The sequence below is a fragment of the Tachypleus tridentatus genome, chromosome 3 (assembly GCF_004210375.1).
Source record: "Tachypleus tridentatus isolate NWPU-2018 chromosome 3, ASM421037v1, whole genome shotgun sequence".
NCBI classification, from domain to species: domain Eukaryota; kingdom Metazoa; phylum Arthropoda; class Merostomata; order Xiphosura; family Limulidae; genus Tachypleus; species Tachypleus tridentatus.
Genome location: NC_134827.1, coordinates 12,025,089 through 12,045,601, shown reverse-complemented (window position 1 = coordinate 12,045,601; position 20,513 = coordinate 12,025,089). Strand labels below are relative to the sequence as shown.

The window sequence follows — 20,513 nt, the reverse complement described above, 5'->3', positions numbered from 1 at the left end:
TGATAAAAAAGTATTACAAGAAGAAATTCTGAAACATTAACAATATGCTTTATGTTACAACTCGGGAAGTGGTAATTATGCTTTCTATAATTACTTTTTTTTAGAGAATCAGCAAATTCCACATATTCTTTTGAAATAGAGACAGAACTCTATTAATCTCTCATTCATCGTTCAAAAGGCTCTAATAACCAAATACAATTTTTTAAAGGGTTTTTCAAAGTTATTTTTAATAATGGTGAAGAATAACATTATTCGTATTAGAACTCGAGCCCACTATTCTACAGTATAAAAATATTATATTATTTTACAATATTAACAAATTAATATTAATAATATTCATATTGTTGAGTATCTTTAATGCTTACTACAGAATTAAATAGTGCATACACTAATAAAATGGCACAAAATCTAGGGTTATTTACGAAAACACTATTCTCTCTACGTGGCTTGACTCGAGATGTTACCATAACTAATCAAACTTTATTACCGCTGTTCGAATCCCTGTCACACCAAACATGCTCATACTTTAAACTGAGGAGGCGTTCTGAGTGACGGTCAATCCCACTATTCGTTGGTAAAAGAGTAGCCCAAGAGTTGGCGGTGAGTGGTGATGACTAGCTGCTCTCCCTCTAGTCTTACACTATATCAGGGAAGGCGAGCGCAGGTAGCCTTCGTATAGCTTTGCGCGAAATTTAAAACAAACAGTTTCATAGTCCCAGAAAATATAAGGTAAATCAAAAAATAAATATTTTTGATCTAGAATTAAAATGTAGTAAATCGTAAATCTCCAATTGTTGATCTTTTTTTTTTTCTAAAATAAATCCGCACTATAATAAACATGTTGAAATAGATTGGACAGCTGAGTTGAGTGTGCAGTGTTTAGTTTCTCTGGGCAGAACGTGATAAAGCATGCGATGACTCAGAATCTGTATATCTATAAATTTGCTGTCATATTTGATATATGAAAACAAAGAATGTGCGATGTAACATCATTAAAAAGAAACCCGTTATATTAACGTTATATGAATGGTATTTATTCATGTGAACATATGGGTGTCGTTCTGTAATGTGTATTCAATTTGATCATCAAATAGCACGTGATATAATGCGTGTTATGTTGCACGTACGCTAAGATGTGAAGAACAAATCGTAGTCTTTTATTGGTTGCCTGCTATCTACTTCTTGTAGATACTTATTTATCTACTGCCGAAATATAACGTAGTGTTCAACGTGAAGAAACATCGTTTGGTGAAATCATGTTTATTTCCATTTAAAGTTTTCGTGTCTAGTAACACGCTTCTCCAAGGGTATAATAACGTGTGTATGGGTTTTGTTTTTCAAGTTGTTGCTGTTTTTGGAATGATAGATCATGAATCATATGGTTGTGTAATGGAGGCACTGACGTACCCTTCTTTCAAAGTTTGACCGTTGATCACAGGCAATGATATGTTCTATGCTACTTTTTTACGTGTAAAATTATCTCTTTATATTTAAATATAAATAAACAGCTGTTAGTAAAATAGCCGTCATTTATATTTCACTGATTTTTTGTTAGTACTCTCTGAACTCACATCAACATGTTCTTTTGTACTTTAAAAACTCGGATAACAGATATGTTTTTTTTAACTTTTCACGATAAATAATCCAGCTCGTTGAGGTCGTTTATTTTTTGTATCTACAATTTAAATCACTAGATGGCTATAAACAGCAACTTTCCAATAATTCTTGTCTGCAAACAATCCTATGTGTACAATTGTGCAAGAGTTTGTAGGAACCAAAGCCATTTTAATACAAATGATATCAAGAAAATTACACATACCTACTGCACTAGCCTTTTATTAATGAAATATGTTTTCAATACTAAGGAGTATTAGTTTTCCCTTTATTATCAAATGCGTGTTTTACCATCTCCAAAAGGTGGTCACAATTTATGCTTTTAATTATTCAATCAAAAGTTTTTGATTAATCAGGTAATATTATACCGTATGAGTTTGTTTCTGATACTTTTCAGGTACAGTTCACGTGCCAACAGTTTCTCAGTTCTAAGATAATAACTAAATTATTATCAGTCCCTTTCTGAAACGAAATGCATTTAAATAGAGATCCACCAATGTTGTAATATTCTTGTTTTCATGGTAGAAAGGAAGAGAAAAACAACAGCAACTCTGCATTATATTGTCGTTCAGAATGCAAAACCGAAAATATGAAAAAACAGATAATATAAAGTAAACATTCACTATTACCTAGTCCAAAAATTCCTGTCAAATCAGAACCCCTAAACATTTGCATCCTGACTGAGACCCCACATGACAAATCTGTGTACCTTAATAATACCTTCTACACCCTTCTCGACACTTCCCAAAACTCCTCCATATTTTGGGAGCCTCTGATCAGTGAATATAAGTTTAGACTTTTGGTACATTTCTTGTAACAATATATAAGTTACCTTGAATATTAAGATCCAATAATCTGAAAAATAATTGTATTCAAAAAATCATATGAATTCCAAACTCATCAAAATTCGCATCCGTAATTACTATGACAATATATATATTTATTTATTAAGATCCTTTACGGAGACAAGGAAGAATGCAGACTTGAATTTGAATATGTATGGATCTCTTTTTTTTTTCTTATGAGTTAAACTTATCAATCCATTCTAATCTTATTGTATAGTTCAGTCTCAACCCAAACTGCCTATTATTTAACGTATTTTATTTACTTTTAATTATGTGAGTATATGAATATAAAAAATAATATTAGCAAAAGTCTTAAGTTTATATTTGATTTATAATATTATTAATACAATCATTCTTATTTAGCTTAAATAAATAACATTTATTTGGAAAACATCTAATGAAACATAAAAATAATAATTTTATAATAAAAATCCATTAAATTTAGTAAAACATTTTTGCAGAAAATTAGAGATCGAAATTCATAGCAAAACCAGTGTCAAAAACTGTCACCAATTGGACCGTAAATGGCATAACATTAGCTAATGTTATCATTAACCATACACTTCACAATTTTTTTACTTATAGCGATTTCTCAGGAGAAGAAATTTTCAGACGAATAGCTGAGTAAAGTTCCAATGTTTAGAATAAAAACCATTCAATCGCTAAAATATTTCTATGCTATATTTCAAATACCTGCTGCACATTGTCCGGTAAACATCCTATTAACCCCATTGTCAGCTGGTTGGAATCACTTTCATGAAAGTAAGACCGGGTCACATGATGACTGGTGGAATGTAGAGTTTTATCTTTCTGTAAGTACATATTTCATATTATCATACACTAATCGTAACCTAAGTGTTTGTTATGTTACTTCGAAATATTTTACATGTTTGTTTAGAAGAATAACGTTTTAAAAACTAGAATTTGCAACAACTTTATATGATGCGTGCATTATTTGCAGTTTCAACAGTCCTTGAGGTTGTTTGGACAGTTTGTAAACAAGTTTAATAAAGCCACACACGTAAATGGTTGAATTTGAAAGAAAAATTATCATGTTATACTGTTACCAAGAAGAGAGATATGCATACTTACAGCGAGTATCGAACCTTAATTATTAGCATTATAAGTCCTCAAACTTACCGCCCGTAAGTTGAAAAGAAGCATTTGTGCTTGCATGAAGTTAAGCACAAAGCTAAACAATGGGCATTCTGCGCTCTGCTCACCACGGGTGTCTAAACCCAATTTCTAGCGTTGTAAGTCCGTAAACAGACCACCATACCACGGGAAGAGGGTGAAGCTACAGAAACAAGAGCTTTCGGGATTCCTAAATCTTCAACCTGAGGTATATAAGTGTACGTAGAAGTAGCGTTCTTTATACGTACTTAACTACAGGGAGGTAATGGTTCGCTGTCATCAGTATCTTAAGTGATAGTAATAAAATATGTCGTGCAATTAATCTGAGAAGAAAGAACGTTAAGGGTGTGTTATAGATAGGTAATTTTTCGGTCGGTATGATTGTTTCAAACATTGTGTTACTGACACAGTTATTAGATTTCTATGTTTTATATAATAAATATAATACGTAGTTACCTGTCTGGTCAAGTCCAGTTAGGTATCAAAGTCTTGGTTTTTTGGCAACTGATTAATTTGATGAGTTGATTAAGTTTATTGTAGGCAGACTTAACAAACCGTACTGTAGGTCTTTTCCAGCTGTTTGTAATATTAAGTTGGCTATTGGCTTTAGTGATGTAGTCTCCTTTGTTAAGAACAACAATAGCACCATACTTGATAGTTTGATTATAATACTATTGTCAAATTTAAGATTATTAAAAGGACTTTTTCTCTTCTTCTGTTGAAGCTACTTAGGGAACGTTTTAATGATCTCAAGTTTTGGATCATATTTTTTACAAAAGATTTAACGCGTTTCTAAATCTGGTTCTCTGTTCCCGAAAAATATTCCAGAAGGCAGTGCTTTGGAAAGGATTACTCGTTGATTGTTGGGAACGTGAAATTTGTTGTTTTTTTTCATTCTTAATGTCTGTGCTTCTAAGATGATACGTGCACGTTAGAAAGAGCTTCGATTTTATTAATAAAATTGTTGATTAGGAAAACCTTTATTGAAGACGAGAACTTTTGCAACAGGAAAATGTCTGTTTGAAATATTGGTGGAAACAATGAAATAAGTATCTTTTGACCTCTTAGCTTTCTGATGCAAAATTTAATGCCAAATGTTGTCCTTTCGTTCATATTTAAAAGAATTTAAAAAATAAGTATGAGACCATGATAGACTTTGTAAAATTTGGTTGTGGTTGCTTTATGATGACGTCTTATAGTGATTATACATATAGTAGTAGTGATTAAAAGAGAAGGTTGGTTGTACTGTATGAAAACTCAAAGAGTATTCTCTTTTATAACTAGAGATCCTAGGTTCAAGTATCGTTTTATTTGTTATATTTTTAGATAAAATATGCTATTAACATTTTGATACCTAATCTTTAATTAGCAATTAGTTATGCTTAGTATGTTTTACTTTGCAGTTTTTAAATTCATTTGACTTCGATTGTTATTCATTATATAATTATCGAAATATTTGTAAATCAAAATTTTTTGATCCAAGATATTTACGGTATTTTGGCAAAAACTAAAGTAATTTGCGTAAGTTCAGAAACAGTATTTTACAGATGTAATTGTCATTAGCTCATATTATGACAGATTCTTTAAGTCTGAAAGCTTTAAATTTTCGTCTAATTTGTATATTATTAGATATTAATGTTCAATGTAACTGGAATTTTTCGGTTTATTTTCTCTTTCTTTAGAAGTAGAAAGTTTTCGTTTAAAACTATTAACTTTGTACTGTTGTTGAATCCTATCAAAATGGAAAGTGTTTTATTGAAAATGCAAAATGAATAAAATTGTAATTGAAGTTAGGCTTGGTATGCAGCCTTCAACATAAAATGTAAGCTAAAGTAAAGTAGCAAGAAATTAGGTTAACTGTAAGTAGAAACGTTTGTGTAAGTAAAAGGCAACCTATGGCATGTGAACGAGATACGCATAGTTTGCTGCTAGACGGCGTTGTTTTGAAGCTACAGTTGCAGCAAGATTGGGTTCGTAGAATTTCCAAAAGTAAGAAAGTTATTAGGTGAAGAGGTCAAAAACGAACTGAGAGCCGAGATATGTGAATGTAAAATGCTGGTAATTGACAGTCTAGAGTTTAGAAGTAGTGTGTATTTTAAGGATTAGGGACAGTAAAGCTAGATGGATATGATAATGTGAAGTTGGAAGCTAAGAATAGGGTTAGGAGAACGCTAAGGGAAATGGAGCATTTTAAGTTAATAACAAAGATAGAAATTGAACGGAAAATCAAGTGAAATTCGTTACTAAAATTTGTACGAGGTAAGAGGTTTGTATGTGAAGGGAAAACAAGATGTGAATTTTGTTTGCAAAGCAATAAGCTACTAATCTGGTAATGAACTGGATTATACTGTTGAGTGTGTCTTCTTATTGTAAAGCCACATCGGGCTATCTGCTGAGCCCATCGTAGGAATCGAGCCCCTAATGTTAGCGTTGTAAATCTGTAGACATACCGCTGTACTAGACAGGGACTTGCACTGTTGATGCATGTATTACGAGAGTTGGATTGTTGCGATGAAATCTCATTTGAGCTAGCAAGTTTTTCGTGTAGTCTGAAGCTCAAAATAAAGACAATGAAATGGTTTGCAGAAGGCTGGAATGAGTAATGAAACTGTTACAGTTGTACAGCGTTTCAACGAGCAATAACCACAAGTATAATCTCAGCTTGTCAATACGTTATACACTTGTAATAAAGTTTCTTTCACCACCAATTCAAGCTTTCTCTAAACTTTCTTTTCTAAGACAAGGGCTGCTCTTCATCACATTTTGATTTATAGTATTAGCTACAACATTTTTAAGTTCCAAAAAGAAGTTATCGGTAGTTGTCAAGTCTGTTAGGGCTAAAACGAGTATAATCGGGCAAAGAAAAGGTCATATCGATGGCATCATTTGAATTGATTTTTCTAATTGATTTTGAAACAACAGTCATGAAAAAAATGTTATATATAGTTTTATTGGTGCTTCAGCACACTAATAATGTAAGATGCTTATGTTAGGAAACAGTAAACAAGTATTCTTATCTGACGTGGGTTTAATACACAACGTAAATCATTTGTCTAGCTCATATCTACCGCCTGTACTAATTATTTTCTTTTTTTTTATCACACACACGCCCTATTTCTGTCATTACGTACATCAGGAAACAGTAACGACAGCAACATCTCATTAAAAACCAACAAAAACATTTTCATGTTGTCAGCGTGAACCCCAATAAATAAACATGACTTTAGCACTCATCAACTTTACACTTCTCGCTCATTCCTAATACACCCATGAAGAAGGAAATGTCTACCCTCGAAAAACTCTCGAATTTACGAGTTGCTTACTTAGTGATTTTTTTTTCCATTTTTCACCCTACACGAATCCTCAGTATCACGACTCATATAATTTATACCCGACAAGGAAGTTGGTTATCGTAAAACAGTTTATCAGAATGAACTCTGGGGATATTGCAACTGAGAGGCTTTTTCAGATAAAAATAAGAAATCTAAGACCCACGTGACCAAACATATCCCCACCGTGATTTAGGTATGTCTAAGGGCTTGTAACACTAAAACACTGAAATTTCGATATCCGTGGCGAAGACGGCAAAGATATTCCATTGTGTAATTTAGTGCCTAACTATAAACAAATAAAACTAAAAATCTTCCATGTTTCTAAGCAGTTTCTTTAATACAATAATGTTTGTTTGTTTTTCTTGAAGAATTTCGTAATTTTCTGAAACTGAGCTATGATGATAGAGTTGTAAATAAAAGGTTTTTACAGAATGTCAAGATAAAATTGTGCTGCAGCCAGTCAGTTTACATGCAACAAACTCTTACATTAAATAACAGTGGTTCACAGAATCTGAAAGTGGGTCTTAACCCTACCTTCAGTCATACGTGAAAATGTATTAGACCACTTCTGTTACAGATCAGACTGTATGAAACGCAACTTTGTCTACTTATTTCTTGAATACAAAGACACGACGGGCTATCTGTGCTGTGCCCACCTCGAGTACTAAAGCCCTTCCGACTTACCACTGCCTCCTGCTAGTACAGCGGTAAGTCTACGGATTTACAACGCTAAAATCAGGGGTTTGATTCCCCTCGGCGGGCTCAGCAGATAGCCCGATGTGGTTTTGCTATAAGAAAATCACACACTCACACTTACCACTGGGGGTAACGAAGGAAAATATAATTGCAATAGTATCACATACACTGTAGTTCAATATATTCGTCTTTATTTCTGGATTACCCAGAGAAATAAAATTAAACTAATATTACATCGACACAACATTATTTAGTTGAAGCACATTAAAATAAAAACAAAAAAATTGCATAGTTGTATAAAAATATAAGTTCAGTTTTGTAAAAGTACAAACCTTGTAAATTTATTGTTTAGAATATCTTTAACATATAACAGGTGCTGACATCTGTAAGAATGTAACAACTCTGTCAAACCAATGTACACACAAATACATATATAGATATATATCCAATAGAAACACACTGATGTCTGTAAGAGAATATACATTGTTCTTCGTAAGTAAATACACCCTTTTAATTGGGAAATGGAAGTTTTGTCCTTTTCTAAATTCTAAAGTTTGTAAGAATTAGGTCCAGTGGTTTAGATAAACAGATATTTCATGTCAATTTAAAGTGTAGCCATTCATGAATGTGGATCTCTTGGTCTTCGTAAGTCTATACAATTTGTTTACCTATTATCTCAATTTATTTAAACACACATAGAAATGGGTTTAAAAGACGCTATGTCCTAATTAATGTAACTAGAAAAACAGCTTTAGATGAATATTTCGTTTATGCTAATACTTTTTTAACTGTAAAATAGAGTAAAATTTAGAGGCACTATTGTCTGAACAATAAGTTTATATAGAAACAAGTTTTGACATTTTTACGTGTTCTCTTCACCCAATATTTCTTTGTGAGAGAAGTGCGTACAATTTATTTTGTATATTTCCCTGGCAATCTTATGACCAAGTTTATGTTGATGAAACTGGTAAAAATGTTAATACAAGAATCGCAGAACATAGAAGCGATGTTAAAATTCGTCAAACAAATTATGCTCGCCCTTTCAGCTATGGGGGTGTCATAATGTTACGTTCAATCCCACTATTCGTTGGTGAAATAGTAGTCCGAGAGTTGACGGTGGGTAATGATGGCTAGCTGCCTTCCTTCTAGTCTTACACTGCAAAATTAGGGAGTGTGTGTGTGTGTTTTCTTATAGCAAAGCCACATTGGGCTATCTGCTAATTTTCTTCACATGAGAAATCTTGATCATATAATTAGCTGTAAGTAATTCAATATTTTATATAAGAGTCAGAGTTATATCCAGTGATTAAAAATTGTCTAAGAATGGACTTGGAATGAACGTTATAAAATAAACTGTACTTGTTTCTCTCACAAAGAAAGCTGAGCTTAAAAGAAGACACGTGAATGTCTCGAAACCTGTGGATGTAAACTTTATTTTACATTGTATATTGATTTTCTATCATTTATTAACAGTCTAAGGAAACTTTTCTGAAAATTCTACACTACTTTTTTAACACTTATTTTTGGTTAACTATATGAGTTATATAATTAATATTTTTAAGGACAACTTTTGTACTGTAGAAAATATTTAAAAAAAATTAAACAAAATATAAAATGAGGTTTGTGACTATAGGTTCAGAAAAAGTTTTTCGTTCGTTAATTTTTTTTAATTTGTTGATCATTTATGTGAACAGATGTTTTAAAAGAGCTACAAATGCCTTAAGTTAACTTATCTCAATTTAAAACAGATCAAATTTAAGAAACTTAAATTAAACTCACATAATTAGCTATATAGCTTAGTTGTATCGACTCTACAACACTTATAATCTAACTCAATATTATAATCAAAATATTCATTCTGTTATAAGTATATTATACTTCTGACAAACCCTAAGTGTAGCACAGAACTGAACCACTCAGTTGGCATGAATGTGAAACGAACTGACAAAACAAACCGCTGGAATATAGGAAAGGCTATAACCGAGTAGACTGAGATAAAAACAATTACTGATTTACAAAATTGTACTTGTTTAAACCTTACTTTCAACCATTAACATTCGACAAATATTATTATCTTCTTCTCAAACTTTAACCTTATTAACGTACATCAGATTGAGAAATTCTAGACGTTTACCAGACGTATTTTGCCTTAGGCTGCCATAAAATTTACAATGACAAAATCTTATTGTGTTTGAGAAATGCGTATAAACATTGTAATAGAACGACAATTCTGTAATACTAATCATATACAAAACTTTTGCTTAAGATACTACAAAGTAAACACTCAACTTTCAACCTTGTTATCATCTAATGTTTTAAGTTTTTGTTCTCAAATTTCTATACTAAAACAGTATCTAACAGACATGCATTTAAGCAAGCTAAAATAAAGTATATACATGATAAACCTGCTACTTTATTGTTCATAGATTTTCTTGCAAAATGTGTTTTTAAATGGACGTTTACGTCTTAAATTCCTCACCTTGTGATTATCTTCATCCATTATACGGAAAGTATCGTTGAACCTTAAAAAAATAATTAATACATATGATTACTGAACGGTTATATCACAACGAAATGATGTAAATATTATATACCAGCACATCACAAGCTTGTTTTACTAATACATACATATATATATATATACATATGTCATAACACACTGCGAGGTCTAAAAACTAACAGTAATTATGTCGTAACACAAAAAATTAATTTTGCTAACATTAATGTTAGTTCGTAACACACAACAAATTTGTTATAATTAACACAGACATAAGTATATTATAACATACCATGAAGACGTAGTAACTAACCGCTATTATGCTATAATACAATTTTAAGATATTGTAACTAACGTAGAGACATACCAAAAATACGTAACAGCTAACCGCAGTTATATTGTAATGCATCACAAAGCTGTTACTAACACAAACATGTATTATAATACACCACAAAAATGTTGTTACTAAAACAGTGATGCATTATATAACACACTACACAAAAATAACATAAACCTTAATAAAACTGTAATGCACAATAAATGTGCTGTAAATAACCCAAATATACGTATTATAGCTCTCTAACAAGACGTAATAACTAACCACAGTTTTAATCTCACACACCATCACAAAGACATATCTAGTACAGAGACGTAGTACATTTTATGATACACTACTGTTATAATATGAACTGTAAACAACATTACCTTTAACCATACATATATATATCTTTAATACGGAGATGGTGTAAACCCAAAATCATTAACTGGGTTGTGTCCATATTAGACTAATAGTCTATCTGAAAGCTCTTTGTTTAGTAGATATAAAGTAGTGGTGTAAAATGCGTAAACTAGAGAAGCAGCGCAAATTTTAGCACTGACAAAAGCAACAAAAATCACACTCAACTGAAGCTATTTTTTTTATCATATTACTCTCACTTATTCAAGTGTGGGTGTTCAAGCCAGATGCGTTTACGCTGTGATGCCTCTGAACATGTTTCACGCACTCAACTGTGAATGCGTTATAAGAGTGGTAGTCTGCTCCGTTGTCTTTTGGTTCAGAATCAAATGTAGCTCTTATGACTTTTTGAACTGTTGAATACTCTATACCTTATCCTCGCGAGTTTCTGACCCGACCACTACCATTTGAGACTAAGGTTGAAGATATCAGTGATGTCGCTATAACATAATTTTGTGGCCTTTAGGCTGAACATATTGTAAAGCTTGATTCATGCAATTTGCGATGGGCAAGTACAAATAAAAACATGTAAAAGGAAATTCATAAAGAGAAAACAAACAGTTATATTTTCTAAGATTTAGACAAACAGTGTAGCTAGAGTTAACATAAATACTGCATCAAAGTGAAAAACGAACAGTTTATGACAATAACCTTTAAATATATAACACTAGCCCGAACATACTTATGTGTACTACTGCCTTAGTTAACTGTTTCTCACTAAATACAATAAACTAGCTGTGTTTCTAAAAAAAATGTTCAGTTGTTCTTTCTAGTGTGAGACCAAATATACTTTGCCTCCTTTTCTAAAATATAGAAGAAAAAAGCAGCTTTTTTTTTTCATCAGATTTCTTTAATTAAGTCCAATAACGAGCTCAAATCAGAGTGGTGTATTTTATTTTTAGATCTTGCGGGTATAACGGTATTTTAAGATAATCTTATAATAATTCTTAAAACGTATAATCTTTTAGTCATGCATGTTGATATAGCACTGTATTTTGATTTACGCGGGTTGATCTTTATAATCTGCCAACAATACATCACAGATATTTATGTTGGTTTTAAAACTCGAACAGCACTTTACGTGACACAGGGGTTAAAGGTCCAACTCAGGATCTTCTAAGGCTTAACTTTATTTATCTCAAATTTAGACCTACTGATCAGAGGAAGAAAACCAGTCAGTAGCACATCAACCTAAACGATTACTTTTAGCTAAACAACGGATAAAAAATACACAAAAAAAACATCAGTTGTATTACTCCAAGGGTAAGTTAGTGGAATATGTTCAGCCTTATATTGCGGCTCAAACCTTGGACCTTTCCATTCAGCGACCAATGACGCTAACCATTGATCCATGTCTGTCTCACAGACATTGAAATTATACATTTTTTTACATAATGTTTGTGTTATTTATCTGGAGGTTTCTATTTAATTTTTTGTAGTTTAAAGAAGGTAAACGTCATTATAAATACTCAAAAACTACTACTTTTATATTTTCAACCCAGAACTTAAACTTAAAAGAACATTTAGTAGCATACGTTGATTTGATTTAGCATCAAATTTTGTTCCGAATAGAGAAAAAATAGCTGTATACCTTTGAAAACATTTTTGGTAGTAATATCTGCAATGCAAGCAAGTACAACGTAGGACAACTTTTATAACAAATAATTACGACACGCATAAAAGTTCTGACAATCACTTCACAGAATTTATGTATAGCAGGTAATAAGGACACAGCTTTAAATTAGTTTATTAGTGAGACTATTAATAGTCGAAAAATATTTATAAGAAACATTCTGACATGAGTTTACTTGTTTTGAATTTTGCGCAAAGCTACACGAGAGCTATCTGCGCTAGGAGTCCCTAATTTTGCAGAGAGGAAAGGCAGCTAGTCATTATTACCCCCCGCCAACTCTTGGGCTACTCTTTTACCAACGAATAGTGAGATTGATCGTCATATTATAACGCCTTCACGACTGAAAGGGCGAGCATTTTTAGGTGTGACGGGATTCGAACACGCGATGCTCAGACTATGAGTCGAGCGCCTTAACTACCTGGTCTTGCCGGGCTCTCACACGAACTAAAAGCTATGATATTTAACTCAGAAATTACATTTCTAGTAATAACGACACGGGATAGTAGTTATACCAACAAATGTGAATACAGAATATCAGGTGAGATCGTTACTCAGGATAATATTTAAGATAATAACGGCAGGAGATAAAATTTATGGCTACAAATTACAACTTACGCAAGTTATCATAAGCCTAAACATCGCTTAAAAAACGTACGAATTCTTAAGGAAAATTATGCAAAACTTTATATTTCCATGGTAAAGAACTTCAGCTGTCAGTTCACGAACTCAGATAAGATAAATGTTCCATTGGGTTAACATTAAACTTTTCTTATGAGGAGAAACCAATTTATAAAATTTACTTATTGGCAACCATTTGTGATAAGTTTTGCGCGTAATTCGTATAAATCGTAACTAAGAAGTATTCACTTACCACAGTGTATTTCATAGTTTTATATACAATGTGTGATTGATTTACGGCTTCAGTTATCTGTAGAATTCTCAAGCATTGGAGTTTCTATAGTGTTTTCTTTTATTAATTATGACATTATTACAACTTCGAACAGATGAGATATTGTACTAAAGTGCAGTCAGTGAGTCTTGAGACTGTTTTATACAGTAGGATTTTGTTGCATTTATCTTTATTAAAACTATGATATATTATGCGAATTGTAGAGACACTAGATTTTATCTCTTTTTGCCTTCTTTTTATAGACTATTTCATAACAGTATTTCACGTAAACGATATGTCATTTTTTTCCTATCGCATCGTTGATAAAAATAGCAAATAAAATAAATTAAGTAAAATAATATCTCGACAGCTTTGAAACAATTATTCAAAAATCCAAGTCAAGATATTTTTGGTAGAGTGGTGAAATAAACGTGAACTTTTATTTTCTGTGGTTTCCACCATTGGAACAAGTTTATATTTTGCTATTACTTCGAAATCTGTCCTACAAGTTGCATGCAGCTTGATACTGACAACTATTAACAGTTTTCATAAATAATTAATAAAGCAGCTGAAAGTTCGTGACATGTTCTCACAGTACGTTTGTATGTAGTGAATAGGAGTTCATTGTTAAACTACGGTGTCTGGTGCTATAGTAAGAACTAAAAGCTTAGTATTTCAAATGTTTCATGTACCTATTCAATTCCGTTTGTTGTCGTGTTTTTTTTTAATTTCGCTACTTAAGTACAGTTACAAAATTCTCCTTACTGGCTTTTCATTGTCTGTATTTACGTTTTAGTACTTTCTGTACTAAATCGAAATGTTGGCATCGAAGTTTTTGGAGTAACTGGTCGATTCAATTTAAATATTATTTATTCCGCTCTACCCACACCTCTGAGATACAAATAACACCCAACTGACTATCTGTTTTTCGGTATAAAATGTGGTGTTTAAAGTGAGTTATCTTACCTTCTCTCTCTCTCTCTCACACACACACACACACACACACACACACACACACACATATATATATCTTCTGTGTGGATAATATTTTAATTCCAGCACCAATACTCATTGGTTCTTAGTCACTTATGTGCTGTATTTATGTATATTTCAAAAAATAACGAGTTTTAGTAACTGCTCTTGGACCACTAACTTCTGAGCCACCCTATATATTAGGTTTTACCTGTACTACCGACTGGGATTGATAAAAAAAAAAGTTTGTCTTACTTATAAAAGTTACAATCCAATAAAAGTTATAATCTTATAAACATGGATTATGGTGTCGTATAGTGTACATATAACAAAAATGTGTATTCATTTCTTAATAGATATTTTAACCACATTAAGATAATTATTATACACTTTGTGCGAACTGGTGGCTTTTGTAAAAAACGTCGTAGTAGTTGTAATAACATACAGATAATTATATAATTCACAGGAAATAGTACAAATTTTATAGAGTTAATGTGCAAAAAAACAACCTAAATCTTACCTGTGATATTCCATAAACATTTATATTTAACAAAGGAAATTTTGACCCAATAATATTAAACGTTTCTAAATAGTAAGTATATTAATACCTTTGATTAGTCTATCTCGCTCAAATCATGAGTTTCTTATGTTTTTGTAATATGCAAATAATTATGTGAAATAAGAACTGTGTTTTGTTTGAGTGTTTAATAATTTCGAATATTCACGTGTCCGTATCTGGATAGCAAAAATGTAGAAAATGTGGAAAAATGAAGAAAGTGAACAGATTTGTTTTTTTCTTATTTGAAATAATATAACAGTGAAACGGATTTTTTGTTATATATTTATTTTAATATAAATGTCTGTTTTAGTTAAATATATATTTATAAATGCATGTAATTTATACTGTTAAATGTGTATTATGAAATTCTTGCCTATGCCCTGCATTTGTAGAAGGTTCTCGAGCGTAAGAATCAACAACGTACTATGTATATATGCAAAATACTAGTGATTGCCAGTATTGTTGCCAAATGAACTTTCGAGAACCTCGACCAAAGTTTATAAATAGACTAACCGAAAGACAGTTATATATTAGTGGTTTGCTACATTTGTTACACTATAAGCCTCAGAAGTTATAACTGCAGTTAACGCTTTTTAATAGGGAAACTATAGATACTTGACCAGAAACGTTCACAGATTTAGAACATTATGAATCGTTCAACTTCTGGGAATTAACTTTGATCATTAATATTTCTAAGAGAACATTAAATATCTTCATCGGAGAAAAGTCAGCTTGTAAACAGACTAGCTATGAAATAAAGAGCTAGATAGCTGGCCGTTAAGGGAACTGTACCGATATCAACTCAAAATTAATATACTCATCGTGAACCGTCGATACTATATTAATTTCTAGACCCGATAGGAGACTCAATGTTGTTTATAGGTTTGTAAATCTTTTGTATATAAATCATTATTTGTAATGACCGTTATTATAAATGTTATTGTTATTTGTATATTCAATATATTTGTATTAAGAAAGAAAATTGTATATCAGTCCCGTTGGAAAATATCATAAATGTGATACGTATCGACTTTCAATTAACTTCTAAATTAAAATTAAGATTTCTGGGATAAATTATAATACATAGCAAACAGCTTGTCGTTCTGAAGTTACTGCGTTATGTGGGGTTCTATTTGACGAATTTATTAAAACCAACTGGCTGTCCTCTACACTCATGATGGTTAATCTCTCGGTTTTTCATTCAATAGCACATAAAAAAGCGTTGTTAACAATTCAAAATAACTAATTTTGTAATATAAAAACAATTTTTGAGGGTTAAACTGACTGCAGTTAAAATATACTACTTCTGATATTTTACATTAAAATATCGAGAGGTTAGAAAACAATTTGAGGTTAAAATCTTATGTTTAATACAAATCTTTTGTATTAAAAATATTTTTACACTTTCTAGCTATTATATTAAAATTTCTTGATGCATTTATACTTTCGTTTTGTAACTCTGTGATTCTATTTAAATGTTTGACAAACCTATTACTTTTTTTTCAATCTTACTTATGAGACACTTTTTAAATTTCATTTCCAAGTGCAAAAATGTATTTCTAGAATGTCATAGATTTTTATTACTCGTAGGCAAGCTTGTTAATTTTCTAAACTAATCCAAAGTTACGTTGGGCAAAGATAAGATTCAAATTAAATGTTTTTGCATGTCAAATATGTTAACAATTCGTAAATGGAAGAGTGAAAAGGTTAAAATACAAGTTTTGTTTATTGATACATTTAAAGGATTCTCGTCAACGTATTTTTCATCGTAATTAGACACACGTTTTCCTAAACGAATGTAAAACTTTGTTTTTCTTATTCATTTAAACTTCTCGGTTTTATTTAAAACACAAGCAATTATTTTAAATTATAAAGAGCAAATGAATCAATAAACACTTTACTGTTCCACAAATAATATATAAGTTGACTATTTCGATATTTTTTGCACTATTAATAACTGAAACAGTGGACAACTAAATACCGTCTAAAAATTAATGTAGTTTTTAAAAAGCTCATATTGATTGAGCAAATCATTCTCTTTGTAGTTTCTGAAATTTCTTTAGTTGAATTTAGAGGATCCAGTTTTTCTTCCTTTTCAAGTTAGCGCAGTCAAAAAATATAATTCTATATTTCTTGCTTTCAAACTTATTGTTGAATTGTTTTATAAAAGCATATAAAATTCGCTTATGTCTTCTATTTTTCTCTCTTTCCATAAGTCCAATTATGTACTTGATCTTAAATGTAAACGTTTCTTTGTGTTTACGAATTTCTTTTGTGGCTAAGATATTTAAGATTACGAATATTATTTTCATTATGTTTCAATGACTTACTTCTGCCAGTTATTTTTTGCGAAGGGTTGTAAATGGCACCGTATATCATTTAAATTATACCTATTGGATTCTACAAACAAATATATATTGTGGTTGTATTTTTATCACTATATAACTCTTACCTTTCCTTAACAATATTATCAAGAGTTGAATGAAAAGTTGAAAGAAGACCAGGGCACGTGGCAGAGGTGTAGTTACTCATATTTCAGTTCTTTAGTGGTGATATTCCTCGTGCTTGAGAAATAGCTTTCTCCGTTGTGTTTTGTTGTTATGCAATGAAGCTTACATTCCAGGAGGACAGCTAGGCTGGTAGGGTAACTTGGTTTACTGCAACAGCTTCGGAACTTGTTGTCCACGTGGACGACCTTCAGAATAACGTCTAACGCAATACCTCCCAGCAGTCGAGCAAAAGTCGTTATATATGTATATATATATATATATATCAAAAGGCCCAAGTAAAGTGTGAGTTCTTTACGGGTGTTTCTTGTTACTGTAATGGTTGCTCTGGCTGTAAGCTGGTGAGCCTTACAGAAACTTGCTCAGTCCCTGAACACCAGGTTTCATGTTTCCCACGGCGTGACGTCAGACCAGCAATGTATTACTTCGATTTGTAATTCCATCTTATTCACTCTGTTGTTTTCCACGGGTGTAATCACTAGAACGTTCGTATAAAACTGTTGCGGGAGGAAGAGGCGCGTACACGAAAGCTGTAATAGAACTTCTTCCTTTTATTATATCTATAATTTAAACCGCGTACGAATCATTGAGGCCGACACAGGCTACTCAGCTTTTTACATTTAAATTTTCGATAAGTTGATTGTTAGTGCCAAGCAACAAAGTTAGGTTACGATGTATTTTTTTCTTTTACAATAATACATCTATCAGTCATAAATTTTATAAATAACACAGCAGAAATATGATACATTCATTTAATCAACGGTTTCCGGTCCTCACCAATTAAAGCAAGCTATGCGTATTGTGACGTGGTCATTCTTATTGCCAAACACCTGTTGTGCAACGTACAAATTTTCTACACAAAATGAGAATCAAATCGATAAGCAATAGCAACTTTTGTTTATCATGACAATATAGAGAATTAGACGTCATAGAAGACGCATTTTAATGCTTGAAACAATCTTGAACTCGTTTATAACATTTCTTAATAACAATACATATTGTGTCCCAGTTGTTATCTTTGGTACAGTCCACCAGTAGCACAGCGGTAAATATGCGGACATAGAATGCTGCAAACATGGTTTCGATACCTATGGTGGGCAGAACCACAGATAGCCCATTGTGTAGCTTTGTGCTTAAATATAAACAGACAAACAAACAGTCATTAGTACAGAATTAGAAAGTTAACACTTAAGACTTCAGTTACAAATAGAAGAAAAGGTTAAGAAAAATGCACAGGTCTGCGAATTTAAACTTCTTAAAAATTGTTTTGGTTTTAATAACTGTTCCTCCATAATCCAGCTACGCAGATTTTAAAAATCTTTTAAAAATTTTAAGAATCAGTAGATAGCCCCAAGTGACTTTGCTATTAGAAACACACTCACATTTTTTTATTATTGTGTTTGGGTTCTGAAACGATCGATGAATCTTTCACGTTGGGATTGATCAAGAGAAATCTACAACCAGTGGTTATCAACATTTTAATATAACAAAATCTGACCTGATTTCAATGAAAATGATTCATTTACGTAAAAGTGTATATGACGTATTGTGAAACATCTGTACCTAACGGATATCATTTTAGGATTAGGTGTACATGAATCAGTATAGATCACGTAAACTTTCAAGACAGTAAAACCATCGCAGGCCCGTGATATCAGCTCAAAATTTTACTTTGAGTTACCTGCTATTGAAAATTAAAGCTATGTTTAAAAACTAAGAATATATTATTTTAAGTTATATAACAATACGCTGTTGAAATGTTGATTCTTTTTTTAAATGCCCGAAAAATAGGCACTAATGCGCAGTTGTTTGCACATCATACTAGCGGAATAAGCTGAACGTAAATCAATGATCAGTTTTAAAATGTAGATACTTTTCTAACATAACATGGTAAACCAAGGTGTAATTTCAAGTTTTAATAGACGTACTAGTAATTTCTGAAAACACGATGAAACAGTCAATAAACTCTGCCCTATCCATTGTACTAGGCATGCGTCATAGAGACGGGAAACCTAGTAATTACTATTCTAATACAACTTTTTTTTGCTTGAATATCTACTGTGACGCATGCTGTCAACTAGGTTCTGACAGGTGTCTAACGTAATTTGTCTCCACTGCTGTTTTAAAGTCTGTGGTCTCGCTTTCTCTATAACTTCCCCATATGATCCGTCGTATAGTTTCTATACTTAAAATCTTTTGCTCTAGACAGACCAGACCAAGAGTTAAAAAAAATTATTTTGAAACCGCTTTTATGATAAGTGTTTGACGTCATATAGCAATGATCTCCTAAAACAATGTATTAGCACACTGACCGAAAACGCTATTTTTCTAGAACGTGTTTATTTATGAACTTAGATATGTATACACTTTACGAGTATATTCAATTCGTTAAACGCAGCTCATACTATAGTAGTTCTTCACAACTGAGGTTGGTTAAGTCCCTCACTTGCCTGACTTTAGATCATTTCTTGATTATAAATTTAACGGCCCGGCATGGCCAGGTGGATAAGGCACTCGACTCGTAATCCTAGGGTCGCGGATTCGAATCCCCATCACACCAAACACAATCGCCCTATCAGCCACGGGGGCATTATAATGTTTCAGTCAATCCCACTATTCGTTGATAAAAGAGTTGTCCATGGACAGAGTCACACTGTCTTACACTGCTAAATAAAGGGCGGCTAGTGCAGATAGCCCTCGTGTAGCTCTGCGCGAAATTCGGGCCAATAAATTTAAAGTGAGTCGAGAATCTCACCACTCAAAAATTCACATCCAGTCGTCAAGATTTAAAATTTAATAAGCTTTATCCCAAACACGGATATCGAAAATTATTATGAATAATTTATGGTTTGTATGCCTTTATTTTTACAAAATAGCTGGATATACAACGTCAACTCTGTATAGGCGTAACAGGTGGTATTCTTTGATAAGTATCTTATATATACATGATCTAAAAGTCTACAATCTTATAAAGTTTTCATTAGGGACCCAAGAAAGCGATAAACTATAAAATTTTGTAAACAAATTATTTGAGCTAATTAAAATCATATGTTAACAAACATAAAATAAGTGAAAATGTGTAAACAAGACAAATGTTAT

At 31.9% G+C, this 20,513-nt stretch overlaps 1 protein-coding gene across 1 annotated transcript in view; it reads right to left on the bottom strand.

Annotated features, from left to right (window-relative positions):
• LOC143246366 (uncharacterized) overlaps positions 1–17,781 on the bottom strand; it is a 64,161-nt gene extending 46,380 nt beyond the window's left edge. Inside the window, exons 1-3 of the mRNA XM_076492946.1 lie at positions 17,360–17,781; positions 10,101–10,143; positions 3,153–3,269 (exon numbers count right to left, since the gene is read on the bottom strand). Coding sequence (XP_076349061.1) covers positions 3,153–3,269; positions 10,101–10,143; positions 17,360–17,439 — 240 coding nt within the window. The 5' untranslated portion in view covers positions 17,440–17,781. The remainder of the gene's footprint in view (positions 1–3,152; positions 3,270–10,100; positions 10,144–17,359) is intronic.
• Between the last annotated feature and the right edge of the window lie 2,732 nt (positions 17,782–20,513).